At 42.0% G+C, this 18,057-nt stretch overlaps 2 protein-coding genes across 2 annotated transcripts; one reads left to right on the top strand and one right to left on the bottom strand.

The window, feature by feature from the left end:
- The first annotated feature begins 7,365 nt into the window (after nucleotides 1-7,365).
- On the top strand, nucleotides 7,366-10,047 carry LOC124173230. The gene is made up of 4 exons (XM_046552759.1): nucleotides 7,366-7,582; nucleotides 8,866-8,959; nucleotides 9,052-9,133; nucleotides 9,667-10,047. Exons 1-4 carry the CDS (start codon nucleotides 7,540-7,542, stop codon nucleotides 10,039-10,041), a joined length of 594 nt encoding a protein of 197 aa, XP_046408715.1. The 5' UTR covers nucleotides 7,366-7,539; the 3' UTR covers nucleotides 10,042-10,047.
- A 2,586-nt stretch (nucleotides 10,048-12,633) lies between these two features.
- Nucleotides 12,634-14,959, bottom strand: LOC124173228. The gene is made up of 3 exons (XM_046552757.1): nucleotides 14,675-14,959; nucleotides 14,392-14,562; nucleotides 12,634-13,822 (listed from the first exon to the last, which is right to left on the bottom strand). The coding sequence occupies exons 1-3, from the start codon at nucleotides 14,876-14,878 to the stop codon at nucleotides 13,433-13,435; spliced, it is 765 nt and encodes a 254-aa protein (XP_046408713.1). The 5' UTR covers nucleotides 14,879-14,959; the 3' UTR covers nucleotides 12,634-13,432.
- Between the last annotated feature and the right edge of the window lie 3,098 nt (nucleotides 14,960-18,057).

Here is an 18,057-nt window from a genome sequence, read left to right as displayed (position 1 = left end):
TATTCTCATTCCAAGGATTCCCATGATCCCATTTGATATGCCCTATGAGTTCAAATAAATTCAAATTTCGGCCTCTTGTTTCATTCGCGATGATGATTAGCTAATTACTATGTCAACCGTTGAGTGTTTGTAGTCTGAATTTAGGAAATCCATGTTTTTCTCATGAACAATTATATGTGTCATGTTCAGTGTTGGTAAACTATCCGCTTCATTTGTTCGTGCGTCTAATAACAAAGCAAAAACTGTTGTATATCAGAAGGTGCTATTGCAGAATAAACACAAATGTGTAGTGTACACTCAGGTTCGTTTACATACGGGGCACGTTTACGGAGTGCACTTTTACCAAACCGAGTTATAAATGGCTCGCCACAATTTGGACGTTATTAACTGCTTTATAAAACCACAATATCTAAATTTTGATAAATTAAAACATAAAAATTAGAAAATTCACAGAAAGAAATTCTGCGTAACATGCCCTGGTCAACCCAATGTAGATAGAGAAAATGCCTTTCTGACAAGCAATTGTAATACTAATTGTTGTAGTTTTTTGATTTTTTTCCTTACGGTATTATAATAAGTCAAAAATGATTCAAATTGGTTCCACCGCTCATTATTTATAAATGCTATAACCAAAATGTTCATTATGAAATATGATTTTACACTTTCTCGGCAAACTCTTCTCGGGATTCCCACCGGGTTAATGTTTTTATAACGGCCAACGTTTCCAGTACCGTCTCGGCACTCATCATCAGGGCTGAATGTTGATTTATTTCAAATAAATGTTCATTGATTACTAGGCGGTGCGAAGTTCGCCGGGTCAGCTTGCATAAAAAAACAAATTAAGCCCTTTATAAATTATAAGTATCTACTGAATAATAATTATGACAGTAAATACGCTGAAATTAAAAATTTGCAAAAGAAAAAATATTAGCTTCGGTGGGGATACGAACCTAAGACTCCAGATCAGCAAACTAACGCTCTAACCACTTATCCATGCTGCGAATTTCTAATGAGTGGGAATGGAAGATATCCATGGTTTTGAAGTGGTAATCATGGGAACAAGACCTGTGAACCGTGAACCATGGAACAGCGAACTAAAGAAAAGCACGTGGTTCAGAAACAACTTCATCGATAATTCAGAACCAGTCTTGAACTTATGGGCTACGGAAGAGCAGAGGAGCACGCGGTTGAGTCCAGCCTTACGCGGACAGATAATTGGCATGGTGGAGGGCGGTAAAACAGTTGCCGAAGTAGCTGGCCAGCTCAATTTGTCCCGGAATACCGTGCATTACTGGGTACAGTGTTTTAGGGAAGGCGACGAATCCCTGAAGGAGAAGCGGCAGACCTCGGGCCACCAACGATTTGGAGGGCAACAGGATTCGCCATTTGATTGAGGGTAAACCTCTCAGTGTTGGTGGAGTAGCTGCGATTTCCAGGGAGGTGCAATTTGGTTTCAGCTACGCAACAATTAGAAGGCGGGTGATTGCGCATGGCATACAACACCACAAACCTGCCCTAAAGCCTTTCTTAACTGAGCAGCAGAAGCATTCGAGGTTGTTTTTTAGCAGAAATAATTTAGTAAACGACCAGGTTTTTTGGGACTCAACGATTTTCGCGGACGAAAAAACTTTCCGCAGCAATCAGGAAGGAAGAATAGAACAAGGAATACACGGTATGAAAGCATTTCTTTCATTTCTTAAATTGCTAATATTTATTTCTATTGTTTTGTCAATCATGATGGAATTGATTAATACAACATGAACATATTACGTTCATAGATACGATCAGCGGCACATCCTTACAAGGAATAACTCAGGACGCCTCAGCAAAAGTTATTGGGGTGCAATGACGGTTATTGGGGTGCAATGATGGCTGCAGGGCCTGGGCCTATAGTTTCCACGTCTCCAAGACTGAATGCAGAGGAGTACATGGGAATCTTGACGAACCATCTTCTGCCGTATATTGAAACGGTCGTTCCGCCTGGCGAGGAAGTGACTTTCGTCCAGGACAATTGCCCAATCCATAGGGCAAATATAGTTTCTAATTTTTTTTAAGGAGCATCCACGGATTCATGTTTTGCCATGGCCATCTAATTCCCCAGACTTGAATCCCATAGAAAACCTTTGGAGTGTAGTGGTGAGAGAATGGGACATTGGGAATGAGCGCAATCTGGATGCGCTAGTTGGTCATGTGCGCCAAATATGGCAATCGATTGGACGCCGTCCTCAGGTGTGCGAGAATTTAGTTCGTTCAATGAGCTCCAAACTGGAGGCGGTCATGGAAAATAATGGCGGTAATACTCGCTATTAATTAGATAAACCAACACTTACGCCTTCCGAAGAATAATTTGCAAGCTTTGCCATTTTTGTGTCATGTTTTGATTTTTTCACTTTTATTGGTCGATAAAAGATTTTTACGAAAATTTACAATTATTTTTTATGCGTATGTACTGAACAAAACACGGAAATAAAATTAACAATTTTAAAGTTTTCCATAAGTTTTTGGGTTCATAAGTAATTATTTTTGATTATTTATATAATTATTATTTTCACTTTAAGTCATTTTTATTTGATCATTCGGGGAGAGATAATTGATATCCACAAATTTAACTTACCTGGGATTCATTTTATAATTTGTCATGGTAATAGAATTTACTTCAGTCCTTTAGTTTTCATTTTTCAATATTTAAAGGTTTATCTGTTGAACGATTCTCAGTTAAGTTAGGAAAACTTGAAACTATTTAAGAGTTGCAGTGGGTTATTGAGCTCTACTACCCTCTAGCGCTATATGCCTGCTTCGGTAAGTGTATAGCATGAGTGGGTAATTTCACGGAGACAGATTTTCGTTTTGACAGTGCATATGTAATACTCTCCGAGGGCTTTTTTAAAAAATTTGGTGGTGGTGGACATTTTTCTGTTGAATGTCGTTCCCATCCTGTGTGGTGTGTGGGTAACACTGCAAGTACAAAATATCTGTCCGTCGCATGTGACGTTCAGACCCTTGGCGCCTTTCGTTAAGAACAAGAGAAAGCCGATGCCAGCTTTCTCTACTCCCTATCTTTTTTAACGTGCTCTGAACGCGCAAGTGAAGTTATTTGTCGCTCGCCTTGTACTTGAAAGTACACAGTACTTGAAAGAGGATTCAAATATTGGCGTGTTCCTTATTTCCGCCATCTTTAATAATGATATATATGCAGGGGTGCCGTCTCATAAAAAATATTGGGGAAGCCCATACCGGGGGTCCTGCCCAGGGAATTTTTATAAATAGTGCGTTTAAAAGTTTAATTTCGAATCTCTATTTCGAATCCCTAGACTGAGGTTTGTGGTGATGAACACTGCTTTATCACCCGTCTCAAGAGACGTGTGATGAAGCATGGTGCTCATTGCAGAAAATCATAATAATCAACAGCTTTCTAAACCAATTAATCAAATGCAATAATCAACTGCTATGTATGACCCTTCATCGCCAATCTAAAATCATTAAGTTAATACCAACGCTGGGTTTGAATGCGCCCCTTACCGTCCGGTTACGGTTACTAATCCCTTTTGCAAATCCCTAACGTTCAAAATGTGTTCTAGCAATCCATTAAAATGATACGTCAACCCTTGCCCAATTCTTAACTTGTAGGTATATTACCATTTATCATTAAAAATGTATGTAACGGTTAGAGCGAATTTAAATTATTTGAAATCCATTATTTGAATACAAAAGGAGTTACCAAGGAAAAAAATGTTGATATCATAATTCCGAGCAGGGGAATCGATCCAATAACCTTTACTATGACGACGTCGCATTAACTCCACTACGCCACCACGACATCTGACGTTGAGGTCTTTATAATACATAATATCTGACCAGCAGTGAAAACCGGAGCAAGGACACAGACTATGCACACGAAATTAATCATTATATCCATCAAAGATCGAAACAAAACGATAAATTTAGCAAGTACCTTCTCCCTCTTTGTTCATATATCTTCACATGGAAGCGAAATATTTGCAGTGCGTGAGCAAGGAAAACAAATGGAGTAAGGGAAACTAAATTTTCTTGAGAAGAAGAAGTGGCGCCACAAACTTTGTCCTAAAACTTTTGAAAGTGACTGTACATCTCACGTACGAAAGGACAAAAACAGTAGGGAAGATTATAAGCTCAATATCACAGAACTTATCTCAACTGCCAAACTGGGGTAATCTAAAAAAGTTTCTATGCCAATAGATTACAAACTGGCAATTTTCAATGTGATAAATGAGTTGGTAGCTACAAAAGAAAAACTTCAAAAAATAGGTTTGGACAGATCAGGGAATCGTGAAAACTGCAATACCCTTGAGGACCTAAGACATAAATTTATAACATGCCCTAAGATAAAAAATTAATGGGACAAAATAAAAAAAACGTTCAGAACTTTAAACTTATTTGGTGAAAATGATATAGATGGTATCAGACTGATAAAACTAGATTTCCTATTGTTTCCATCGTATAAGACAGAGATAATGGTTTTTATTATTGCAAGATATTGTTATGAAATTTTGAAATGGAATGTTGTAGTGAATAAGAATGTAAAAGAGGATGAATTTAAAGCACTGAACAAAGATGCAAGGGATTTCCTGATCCAATTTTACCAATTTTAATTGTATTTTGTTTTGGGAAAAGGAATTTTATTGTATTATCGTTTGTACCTCTCTGAATATAATATTTGATCTATAAATATCTAATATATGTCAGTGTTGGGTATTTATGAAATGAATTATTTATTTTAATTTAGTATAATCGTAAGTGTTTTTCCTGTATATTCTGATGTCTTTTGAAATTGTGGTTGGTGGTTAGAAAAGTGTTTTGTCACGGACGAAGAGACCACAAAAGAGTGAGAATAATGAAATGGGTGGTTACGTGATGTGTTTGTGTCGCCCTGGGTAGCCTGGTGGATCGACGCCCGACTGGTGAGTTGGGGAGTGTGAGTTGGGATGGTGTTCGAATCCCCAGGTCCCCAGGATAAAAATTTAATCGTGAAGATTATCTCAGTGAAATGCGATAAATGTGATACTTAAATACAAGGTGGAAATAATACATGCTACAATTCTATTGTTTGTAAGTAATATATGTTAAAACTGGAAAATAACTTTTTTTAAATGTCCAAATGGATCTTGAAAAGCATTTTGTCTGTGGTAGCCTGGTGGATCGGCGTCCGGCTGAGGAGAAGAGGTGAGCAGTGTGTGTGGCCGGACGTTCGAATCCCCAGACCTCCAAACGGTTTATATAAAAAATAAAAGAGGGAAAATTCTGTGGAAAAAAATACCACGTTGAATACACAGAGCGGACGGACGTGTTTACGGAGAGCTCCGATAGGCAATTGTTTTGGGTCGACCGACGGTCTCACGGACGACTGCTCCCCGGCGATCGTGCTCGCGATCGCCGGGAGCCGAGGCTACTCGGGCTCCCTAGTGAAAGTGCGCTTTGAAATTGAGTGGAAGGAGTGTAAGGCGGAGGGTGCTAAGACAGACTTGCGTGTTTTACACGCAACCTGTCTTCCGTAATTTCTTACGAAGAATAAGTTTGAATTCAACCCAGTGATTTAGAAATGGAGTATCAAAAGGTGAATACTATATGTATACAATTTCCGAATTACGAAGAAGGGCCGCAACCCCTTGAGATCCATGAGCTAATCATGTCGGAGCTCGGGGTGAAAGCAGAAGACGCTGTAGCGGTAATTATAACAAACAGAGGAAAGACAGTGTTTCTGAAACTGAGAACGGATGAATTAATGGACAACATATTGAAGGATGGAGAGTGGAGAGTATGGAAAAACAGGAGGGTCCTCATCACATCGGCCAGTAAGAAGATAACTATGGTAAAGGTACACCTTCTCAACGTTGAGGTGCCGAAAGAGGAGATAGTTAAAGCCCTAGAACCATACGGCAAGGTGTTAGACTATCAAATGAACAAATGGGTGGGGCCTAAGACCCTTGCAGGAGCTTATACCGGTGCCAGGAGTGTGAAGATGGAGCTTGAAAAAGAGATACCATCCTACATAACTGTAGCGAGATACAGAGCCGCGATCTATTACAACGGACAGAAAGCCACCTGCTCAAGGTGCGGTGCAACAGATCATCTGAGAATAGCTTGTCCTCTGCTCCTGCAAGGGGGTAGACAATCATATGCTCAGCGAGTAAGAGGCATGGAGGCCCCAATTGAAGATATGGAAATCGGAAAAGAACAGACGGAGATGGAAGAGGGAGCAATACAAGAGGCGATGATGATAGAGGAGGAGACCAGACAAGAAGGAAAAGAAAGGACAGACAGGCCTGCCAACATAAACGGTACGAGTGGTGAAACTGCAGAGAAAGTAGAAGCAGAAAAGAGCCCAGCAGAAGGAGAAGAAAACAGTAAACATGGGAACTCATCAGGAAACGTAGGAAGCGCAGCAGAAAGCAGGGAAACAAAAACTACTGCCACAAGCTCCGACTCTGAAATCTTCATGGAGGAGGAGAAAGATTCCGAAGAAAGCACTTCGAAGAAAGAAGGAAAGAAGAAAACAAGAAAACACCGAACCAGGCAGAAGAAGGGAACTGACAAAGACGAACAAGGCAACACGAGTCAGAAGGAAGGCGTTGGAGAAGAGATAATAGTATCCACACCAACGCCAGTACCAACAAATCCGGAGGACGACATAATAATAATGGACGATCGCTCAATTGCTGATACAAACATAGACACGATGATAGCTAATCAGAATAAGAACGAAGATACATATAAGGATATCAGCCTCAAATGTGCTGGCACGGAAGGAAATGTGTTCAGCATGGTTTTACCGGGTGAACCGTCTGTGAGCCACATCACAAAGAGACAATACGATAGTGACAGTGAGAGAGAAGGACGATCGAGATCTTTAATTAGAGGAATTAGTGAAAGACATAAACCACAACGAGGACTATCGATGTCGAAATTGACATTTAAGACGAGTGAAAGCAAAAAGAAAAAAGACAAACACCTCCGTGAATGGAGGAAAAACTCAGACTCGTAGTGAAAAAAAAGAGAATGCAGGCTTACTGCAAAGTGAAGGGAGGGGGGGAAGAGACGAAGGGCAATTATCCTAAAAAAATGTCTCTCTTTATTTTACAGGTTGAAGAAAGCAGGAGCAAAGCATGGCACGAGGAGTCTGACGCTGATAGACTGCGACTTCAACACTCAACGGTTGGCAGCCCGTGCTGCGGCGCCCGACACGACGGAGAGAGGGAGGCTATTTTTAGCCACAGCCCAAGGAAAGCACCGTTAGCCGACCTACTTACAGCGTACAGGGAGGAGAGCAGCGTTGGCTTGCGGTCGACCGGCGGAGAAATTCCCAACACGCGGCAACAGTAAGTGAGGCCGTGTCCCAATTCACGTTTATGCACCCTTCGTGCACTACTTGACGTCACATTCCGGAAGTGACGTCAGGGAAGTGTCGTCCCAATCCACCGAGAGGAAGGGTTTGAAGGGCATGAGGGGAGAAGGGTTTGAAGTGCGTGTGAATCCTACCTACGAGCCCTTTCCGAGGTGATCGTCATGGCGAGTGGTTCGGAGATGTGCACACCCGAGGAGTGGATTTGTAAGTACCCGATTAATACTGTATGCTTCATTAAATTAATGTTTAATCCATCTTATAACATGTTATGTTTAATATTTCATTTTAATCGAAAGGAATTAATTAGTAAATAAGCGAAAATCCTGTTCCGTTGACTTTGACGTTGTGAGGATATTCGCGTCATTATAACTTCTTAATGTAAATGCAAAACTGTTATTTAACGTATATTCTGCTTCATATTCTATCGTATTCGTCGTAGTAATGAGCATTAAAGGAATTGTTTCTCGTTTGTATCGATGATACTGCTGCTTCCGAGCCATGTGGTCACACTTTTGGGTAGTAAAGGTTAACTTGCGTTTCTGTGTTCATGCATCGGCGTGTATTCATGCTATTTAATAAGTTATGTTTGTAACATATGTAATTAAAAGTGCTTTGGTATTAGATAATGCAAAGGGTAACTTTAAATTCGCATTTGCGTACATTGTAACTTCCGTGCCATGTGCTTCCATTGGTTGAAGTTTCACTTCTTAAAAATAAATAAATGTATCTATATGTAAATAATGTTACTATCCAAAATGGGAATTTTCATTTCTTCCACGCTTTGTGCTTTCGTTTTCTGCAACGTGCTAGGAAAGTTAACAACCACTTTCTTAGATGAACGTAATATTCATACCTTCACAATTTCTATTGCCGGCAATGAAATTAAATATGCCTACTAATTAGTTAAATGGTTATTTTCTCCTTATTCTCGTATCGTTCTTACGTCTAACTCTGTTTTAGAGTCATTACATTGAACAAGAATTCACTGGGATAGATCCGTTATTTGGACGGGAATCTGTTTCAATCGTTTTTTTTGTAGTCCTTTTTTTATTGCGTTGGTGTCATGTGCTTTATTTTGTACCATAGATCGTGTAGTTCACGTATGGTTAATGGGCAAATGCTGGTCACCAACGACGGTGAATTTTCCTCCACTATGTGTCTCACGTTTTTCGCTGAGGTGATTCCATAGAATTCTATAGAACTATAGTTATGGGCTTACCATGTCTCTCGAACGATTAAAGTGACGTGCTATCAGGTTGTACAAATTCATATAAAATTCCACTAAGAAGGCCCTTAAATGACAAGTGTTGAAGAAGGCAATTGATGGTAACTCATTCAAATTCAATGGAATTTCTCGAAATTTAAGTTATTTCCTTTTTATAAAGTACATTTACATATGATAGCTACCAACTGAAATTTCATTTCTTATTTCTCGTTATTCTGTTATGTTCATCACCATTTACATGTAACTCTATCATCTCCTGCAGGGACAGAAGAGAGGACACTGCTTTTCATAGCTGCGAGGCAAAGCAATGCTGCTCTGTTCACGGGAAGAAAAGGTTCTGCAGCTACTGCTTATGGGTATGTTGAAAGTGCTTACATCATTCATTGTCTGGAAAAGATAATTTCATCCATTTACCTGGTGAAATTTGTAATGGTTATTAATATTTCAGGAAAGTGGCCAAAGACATAGGGTATCCCGGTGGGCATCTGTCACTGAAGAAGAAGTGGGAGAATTTGGTGGACAGATACAAGGTATTCACCTATGATAGATATTTTTAGATTCTTTACCATTTATTTTATGTTTAAGTGACCCTCTTCAGTGAGCAAATTCCTCTTCCAAGTATTAAGTGCTAATTAATGTAGCATTTGGTTCATATTCCACATAAGCTTGTGAATTTTATACATTCCTGATAATTCTCCTTTCAGTTCCCATTTATCATGAATCATGTAAAAAATTTGCTTCATGCCTTTTTGGCTACATTCTTCAAAAATATCTCTTGCTCATTCATTATAATGCTTCTTAAATATATTTTCCAGAAATCCACTTTCATGTTGCCTCTCTTGTGGTACCATATAAATTACAATATCTATTTCCTTATGAGAACCTTTCATTGTTGATCTTAAGTGTTCCTATCTGACATTTATTTGTGACAACACTCAATTGGCCCCGTACCAATGCTTGCTACTTTGTTGGTATTTTTCCCTGAATCGATCTTGAATTTACGCTTTAGCCTGTATGAAATGAACTGAAATCAACTAAACAAACTTTTACTTTTATTTTACAGAAATGTAAATACCCCAGGAGTGGGGTCAGTACAGAGGGTGGAGATAAGGGGCCGCTAACATGGCGGTATTATGATGCCATGGATAACATATTATCAGCTCAGCACAATATAACGCCGCCGGTGATAGTGGATAGTGGGGAAGATACTCCATCTAGAGGAAGAAGCCAGCCTGTTCCCCAATTGACCTCCACCAGACCCATCGAGGAAACTCCTTCCAGACAGAAGCGTGGGAGGGAGGAGTCTTCGGAAGTCCTTACATATCTTCGGGAGAGTGATCGGGTCTGGCAGAGGTCAATAGGGGAACTTGTTAAAGTTCAAAAGGAGGTTGCTGATGGAATTAAGGAAATTTTGGATGAGATAAGAAATAAAAGATAAAATGTATTTGCTTGTTTCCTTTTTCTTGTAATGGTCCTCCTTTTATGTTTAGCTACCCTCCTCACTTGGATTTAGGTGTCTCCATGGTCTGTTGATGTGGATGTTCATTGTCATGTGGAATTTCTAGTACTAACTAAACTTGCTCCATGATAGACTGAAAGTTCTTCACTGAAACCACTTGTCATTTTAGAAAATATTTTCCTGCCTTGATTGTTGTTACTGCCCTTCATATTTTCTTATTATGTTTTTCGGCTGTGAATGGAGTCTCCTATATGCCTACTAAACCATATACATTTTAAAATCATTCACTACATTATGGTCATTAGGCTTGGTCTCATTAGCCTGGATAAATTTTCTGTCCCATGGTCCTTCAATTCGATGAGGTAAAACATTTTCAGAGTATATGGAGTTAAAATTTTCAGGCTACTCTATCAAGGCTGTTGAAATCTGAGGGAGGTGGTGTAAAGGTAAGGTACATAAGACTTCATTACTGTTCAGTTATTGTGGAAGGTGGTACTTTTGATTAATTTTTTTTAACTGATGCACTCGCTTAAGATGTCTCCCTGGTCAGTTTATATTTTGCACTTCCCTTGACATGTCAAATAGTTATTTGAAGATAAATCGAGTCATTCATTGCTGGGTAGGCTCGAAATGTTAAGGTAATTACATACTTCTATGAAGGTGGAACTTTTTTGATTAGATTTTTTTAATTGATGCACTAGCTTGAGATGTCTCTCTGGTCATTAAATATTTTGCACTTCCCTTGACATATCAAATAGTTATTTGAAGATAAATCTAGTCATTCACTGCTGGGTAGACTCGAAATGTTAAGGTAATTACATGCTTCTATGAAGATGGAACTTTTTTGATTAGATTTTTTAATTGATGCACTAGTTTGAGATGTCTCCCTGGTCAGTTTATATTCTGCACTTCCGTTGGCGTATCAAATAGTTATTTGAAGATAAATCTCTTTCATTGCTGGGTAGGCTCCAAATGTTAAGGTAATTACATGCTTCTATGAAGATGGAACTTTTTTGATTAGATTTTTTAATTGATGCACTAGTTTGAGATGTGTCCCTGGTCAGTTTATATTCTGCACTTCCCTTGACGTATCAAATAGTTATTTGAAGATAAATCTGGTCATTCATTAATGGGTAGGCTCCAAATGTTAGGATAATTACAAACTTATAGGCAGCTGTTAGTATATTATTCTTAGCACCAATTAGACCCCTCTAGGTATTACACTAATTGCACTTTAGCCTTCCTGCCTGTTTAAATCAAGATTTTAAAAGGGTAAGTCATCTCATGATAATTTCCGGACTATTACCACACAGCTATCTCCTCCATGGGGAATTGAATAGTATTTTTAAAAATGTAAAGGTAGGGAGTGACATAAGAAAGTTTTCTCCAGTTTCAGTGTAAATAAAGTTAAATAATTTCTCATTCGTATGGTTCAGCCATATAGTGATATCCTGCTTGAATTTCAGAATAAGTGACTCGTGTTAGTGCCACTGATAACCCAGCGTATATTTTAATATCTCTTGTTTGTATTGAGGTCTGTCTTCAAAGTATTTCATGATAGTAGAACAAAGAAAGAAACTTCTCAGCTCTGAGAATATTCAGGACACCATTATGTATCTCCATTGAGCAGTAAGCAGGGAATCAGAAATAATTGCACCTATATAAATATTACACATGGTAGATTTCAAGATAAATCTTATGAAGGAGTTACATAATTGGTTATGATCTCAGCCAGAGTAGAGACAGTATGGGTTAAGAAGTCGGTTCTGAATGTCAGAAAAAGAGCTACACAAACATAAGGGTCCTGTGAGTAAATTTCTGAGTCCCATACCTTAGCAAATTGCAGCTTGGATGCTTTAGACTGCTCTCCTTTGAAGTTACATTTTTTGGCTTCTCGCAGTTGACAGTTAAGAAGAAAAAGAAAGATAACATAAGCTAAGCGTCTCCTTGTTTCATAAGTACCTATATGGTGCATTGAAATTAGTGAACCCATCCAAAGAAAACGTAAGTAGTGATGAAGATGAGAGTGAGTCAACTTATCTAGCAAAAGGCAGCCAACTTGGATGACCTGCTAACTAAGATTAAGAATAAGGAGCCGATATGGTAAAATTAAAATATTGACCCGGATTTATCTTCACTAGAATCCTTGGGAGATGCCTAGTGCTAAAGATAAAGTCAGTGTGAGTAGGAATGAGTATACACAGAAGGGGTTAATTTCGTTTCAGTGATGAAATGGCAGTTATCATAATGGATTTTAGTCAAAACTTTTAACTGTGGATGAAGTTCAAAGTTATCACTAGACCAATTTATTATGCATCATAGTCCCTTGCTTGATTTACCTTAAGAAAGATCTCACTGTTTCATATCCGATGACCTTAACTATGATGTGGCCTTTGTTACTGAAGTGAAACATCACCTCATTGGATTAATAAAGAGAACTTCACCTGCGAGCCAAGAAGTTCAGTACTTCACTGATTGATGCGCTCAACAATATAAAAACTGCAAGTCTTTTTTGAATTTGGCTTGGTAGAGAAAATGAAAAAAATAATATGAGCAAGATTTTTTTTATTCCTTGACAGTTATTAGTTTACTGCAACCATAAATAGCATAAAATGTACAACAGTCAATTGCAATGAACAGAACAGAACATAGAATGAACAGATGAATACAGCTAATGAGCTTCACCTTCCCTCTGCAATGAGGCAACCAGCCTTTCCCTGAAACCTTCCCCAGGAACATCGCCCTCTACCACCCTCAACCCATTTCGCTGCCGCTGCTGCATGTTGTCTTGCAAGGGAAAAATATTCATTATAGTTAGAAACTTGCATAGTGAATTACAGTGAAGTAACTTCCAATACTCGAATTTAGAACTGAGTAACACGTACATGGTCCAGAAGGACATCCCCTGCTGTAATGCATATATTATGCATTACAGCACAGGATGTGATAACTTTGACTGCCTGGGCAACCCTCAACTCCAGCGTCTTGGTGAATATGCACCTCCACCTTGTCTTCATTATTCCAAACACTCTTTCTACTACTATTCGTGCCTTGGACAATTTATGGTTAAAAAGGGTTTCCAGTCGGTTCTGAGGAGCACGGAATGGCACCATGAGGCATATGGGTCTCAGCCTACACGGATACCCTCCATCACCTATAATAAAGTACCCTTCCGGAGGATAACGAGCATTGGAATAGAGAGAGCTATGCCTGAGCACTCGTGCATCATGCACAGACCCAGGAAATCCTGAAAGAAATCAATTTCCTGATAATTAACCTCAAAATAAAGGAAAAACTCGTGTATCAGAAATCATCATTCTTAGGGATTACCACAATCCACAGTAATGTCTTTTGTTGCTTCAAAAGTAATTTAGAGTGTAAGATACCAGCACTCACCGGCATAAAAGTCAATAATCTTACCACTGCCTATGCACAGCACTTGCATCTGCAGCGAGTAAAATAATTTTCTATTTATGTACGCCTCGTTCATGCCTCGAGGACTGAAAACCCTGACATGGCTGCCATCAATGGCTCCAACACATTTCGAAAATGTGTCACTGCCAGCTTTGGCCGCAAAATCAAGGCCGATTCCCTCCAGCTCTTGATGAGTGGGCAGTGTAACCACACTCCTAAATAAACCCTCCATCACCGCCAACATCCTCCTCACAGCAGTATGTACCGAGCTGCGAGGCACATCAAATGTGGTTGAAATGACCCGGAATGAGGTCCCACAGGCCAACCAGTAGAGGAAGATGATAGCCTTCAATACAAATATAAAAGAGACCAATTAGGTTCCTTCATGTGTAAATAAAGCAACATATTTTCACGCTTGATCCCAGAAAATTCTAGGAAAGTTCCACTTTGCCCATCAGAAAAGTTGAAAAAGACCAATAGAATCAATAAGGTTATAATGACACTAAAACTAAATTATTGTAACGGACGTCACATATGAGGACCAAATAATTACCGTCATAGTAAAGAAAGCAAAATATTGATTGCTATACTTTATTTTCAGAAATACAGAAAAGTTCCATCTTGCCGATCAGAAACGTTTATGAAGTTGTTAAGTTAACATAATCACTCAAACCATGCACATAAATGGTGGTGGACGTCAAGGACGCGGTATAAGACCTAAGGCCAGAGTTTTCGGGTAGATTATTTGGGAAATTTCAATTGCACTTAAAACATTTTTGAGTTGATAGATTACGAGGGACTTCGCAATATTTTCCATACAATACTCAGTCGGCACAGGCAGCATTTTCATGCTCCAACGATACAACATGCAACAACATACAACGATACAACATCCTTTCTGTCAACGATACCTACCTCCAACTCATTCTCCCAACCATGTCTCTTCCTCTCCATTTTCGAAACCAGGAGCCTCAATGCCTGTTGGGAAACCCTGAGGTGAATCCGGCATTTCTCCTCGTTCCCCCTTAGTATTTCCCATATTTCCCCACGATGTGGCAAGTCGCTAATGCAATACCGAGCCCGTTGCTGTAATAAAAATACGGCCGTATCAATAATCAAATTCGATCAGATATACGTAAACCATCCACACGATTAATGAAATGTTAACCACCATGCAGCATTTCCATTTCTCACTTACCATTCTTTCTCGCTCTCTCTCGTGCATCCTTGCCATTAAAGCCTCGATATTTCTTCTCCTGGCCCGTATCAGGAGAAAAATAGCATTAGTGATAGCATTAAATGCTAAAACATGGTTTAAAAGTGCCAATTGATCAGCCGCGTCCATTGCAACCACGTTTATCTGCAAGGATAAAATCAGCATTCGCGGGCTCGCGGGTATCATACCTCATTTGTTTATCATTCACGCAGTAGCCACTGCCCTTCTTGGCGCTGGCATCGGCTCGAAGAGCACGAAGGGCACAAAATCCCGTAAGGGCGGATAGGGCACAGGGCGCAGGGTGCACACTTCGCCAACGGCCATCCCTCGAGAGCGGACGTGTTTTGGCTGCGCTCCCGGGAAGCCCGACCGCCTGAACTCTCCCGGCCGATAAGGCCGCTCCGACCGCCGATCTCGGTTCGCCGGCGATCGGCACTTGTTTTTTTCCGAACGTGTTTTGACGAACTTTTCAACATGTGATTTTGGCGTTGTGTTTTTGTGTCGAGGTGCTGACGGACGTTTCGTGTGACTGTTTTTTCCTTTTTTGTGCTATTTCCACAAGAAGTGTGTTTCTTTTTTCACGTGCTCGGTGAGTGGCAGAGGGTGCCACTCTTCCTGCCTGCGCGCAGTCTGCGCCGGGCAGGGCTACTGACCCCACCTGTGTTTTCTACAAGTGTTTCTGCCCCCCCCAAAGTTCCATACGCACCATGGAGGTGCAAAGAGTCAACACCCTTGTCATCGCTACCGATGACAAGAGTCGCTTTCCAACGCCGCTAGAGGTCCACCTCTTCGTGAGGAGTACATTGGGCCTCGCGGCTGAAGAAGTCGTCGGCGTACAAATCGCCTTTAATCGAAGGATTATTTACTTGAAGTTGAAGGATGACGCAACCCTCAAAAGAATTCTGGAGAAGAGAACCAGGACGCTGCCCTTCCCTACGAACGCGGCGCGCGTCATGGACGCCACAATTGACTCGGCGGAGGAGGCACCGGTCCTAGTGAAGGTAATGTGCCTCCCGCTTGAAATGCCTATCTCGGCGGTTATCGAGGAATTAAAGAGATTTGGTGACGTAAAGGCCTGCTGGGAGGGAGTATGGCGGGGAAAGGATGTCCTTTTGGGCACAAAAACAGGCACATTTTTCGCTAAGGTCGCTGTAAAGACGAACATCCCGTCTTACTTAGGCATCCGTGGGCATCGGGCCCTCGTATTATACGAAGGACAAAAGAAGACGTGCGCCCGGTGCCACGAAGAAGGACATCTCCGGCGCAATTGCCCGCGAAATGACATCGGCCGCCGTTTTGCGGACGTCGCGGGAGCCGCAACTGCCGCCCCTGCCGAGGACGAGGAACTAGTTGCCGACATTGCCGGCCAGCTGGCCCTCATGGAGGATGACCCGGCTGTTTCCGGTGCCCTGCCCTCCAAACGACCCCCTTCCCCCTCTGCTATTGTCCCCGAGAGTGCCGCTGATTTTGCTAAGAAACAAAAGACGCACGACGGCACTGGCGACGGGACCTATTCGGCACCAGCCGGAAAGTTCCCCCCCCCCTCCCCCAACGCGTGAAGGCCCCGGCCAGGGAAGAAAGGCAGCACATTGTGGCTTCCGTGACCGTGGTCCCCCCCCCCCGAAGAATCCGCCTCGGACGACGAGGCAGTGTAAATTTCCGCTGCCACGGCCGTAGACGACACCGACTACGCCATCAAGGACAGCCCTTCTCAAATGGCAAGTGAACCAATTGAAATAAGCCTGGTTTTTTCCCCAACCTCGTCCGTGGCTTCCCTTTCCCCCCACCCCTCCCTCTCAGACCTCTCCCACATCAGCGAGAGTGCCCCCATCCCTTCCCCCACCCCCACCACCCAGGATGGGACGACGGTGGCCGACGAGACCGCCCCTTCCACTTCCAAGGCGGCCGACCCTCCCAGCGGGGGGGTAAGTGGCAGCGAGGCGGAGACGACGCCTGAACACAGCGGGAGTGACGAGCCGACAAGCGACGCAGCGGAGACTTCCTCACGCCGCAGCCGCTCGCGATCGGGGTCCGCAAAAAGAAGATCGCGGCGAAAGAAAATGACGATCGCGCTCCGCAGCATGCCTGTTGACAGTTCGTAAGTGTACTTGCCCACTGGCTTCCACAATGATCTTTTTAACTCTAAATATTGCGGGGGTCCTTAACCCCCTTAAGATAAGCGTCATTATAAATTTTTTAAAATTTCATAATGTTGACGTTGCATGTTTACAGGAAACCATGGAGGGGGTGATCTGGCCTGACCCCCTCTACCGGTCCTTCACCAATTGTGATGGGCCGGGCCGTGGCACAACTATTTTAGTTAAGACCGGCATTCCGGTTAGTAGTGTAAGATTCCACCCCTCAGGGAGAATTACTTCCCTGCGTGTTTTAGATGTCCATGTGGTAAACGTCTACGCTCCCGCACATGTTGAGCGGAGGGTGGACAGGGATATATTTTTAAATGAAACACTGTTGCCATATTTGCATGTTTTTACAGGGAAAGCCATCCTCGCGGGGGATTTTAATTGTATTTATCGCGGGGAGGATCGCGAGTCTTCCCGGGGGAGGGTGGAGCCTCCGAGCCGGGCTTTTAAAGTTCTTATTGATTCCGTGTGTTTAACGGATACTTTTTTAGATTTTAATTCCGCCACCGTGCCTTTTACACGCACGGGCCCAACCTCGAGATCGAGAATAGACTTTCTGTTTTTATCTAAAGCCCTGAAATCCCTTCCCAGAACCCCTAATTTATTGCCGGTGTCCATTTCGGACCACTGTGCCCTTTCCCTTGACCTCTCCCTTCCCCTCCCCCCCCCTAACCCCGTCAACCCCACCTCCCGTTCTTGGTGCTTCGACACTCGTCTCCTGGAGGTGAGCGAGTGTCGCGAGGAAATCCGGGCGAAGGTCGCTCAGCTGGCTGACGCCTTCGACCCGGATAGTGATGTTGTGAAATAGTGGGAGGATGTTTTTAAGCCCAAAGTTATTTTAATGCTGCGCAACATCACGAGGCAGTGGCTAAAGGCCAAACAAAGGACGATTACTTTTTATCGTCAGGCACTCAAGGAGTTGATCCTTACTGACCAGAGGCCCAGTAATTTCTATGCTATGCTGCGTGAACTAAAGAAAATCATTCTAAATCACGAGCTTGAGCGCTACTCCCCTCGCTTGTGGCAGAGGGAGTTGGAGCGAGATGGGTGGGCCCTCTCACTCTTTCTGAGTTGAAACGAGTCATTAAAATCAAAAACAGAGCCGCCACTGCCTCTATTAAGCGGCTTCTGCCTGAGGCAGAGAACCATTTTAAACGCACCTACGACCGCTACCCTGCCTGGAGTGAGGAGCTTTGCCCCCCACTCCCTGTCCTGCCCACC

The sequence above is a fragment of the Ischnura elegans genome (genome assembly GCF_921293095.1).
Source record: "Ischnura elegans chromosome 13 unlocalized genomic scaffold, ioIscEleg1.1 SUPER_13_unloc_4, whole genome shotgun sequence".
Classification (NCBI taxonomy): domain Eukaryota; kingdom Metazoa; phylum Arthropoda; class Insecta; order Odonata; family Coenagrionidae; genus Ischnura; species Ischnura elegans.
This window is presented reverse-complemented; position numbering and strand designations above follow the sequence as displayed.

Bases quoted from the DNA above. Each gene is read 5' to 3' on its own strand.
- LOC124173230 (XM_046552759.1), top strand. From the start codon at position 7,540: ATGGCGAGTGGTTCGGAGATGTGCACACCCGAGGAGTGGATTT. The intron at 7,583-8,865 runs GTAAGTACCCGA...CATCTCCTGCAG, and splicing joins CACACCCGAGGAGTGGATTT to GGACAGAAGAGAGGACACTG. The intron at 9,134-9,666 runs GTATTCACCTAT...TTTATTTTACAG, and splicing joins ATTTGGTGGACAGATACAAG to AAATGTAAATACCCCAGGAG.
- LOC124173228 (XM_046552757.1), bottom strand. From the start codon at position 14,878: ATGATACCCGCGAGCCCGCGAATGCTGATTTTATCCTTGCAGATAAAC. The intron at 14,563-14,674 runs GTAAGTGAGAAA...TTTTTATTACAG, and splicing joins AGAGAGAGCGAGAAAGAATG to CAACGGGCTCGGTATTGCAT. The intron at 13,823-14,391 runs GTAGGTATCGTT...TTTGTATTGAAG, and splicing joins GTTGGGAGAATGAGTTGGAG to GCTATCATCTTCCTCTACTG.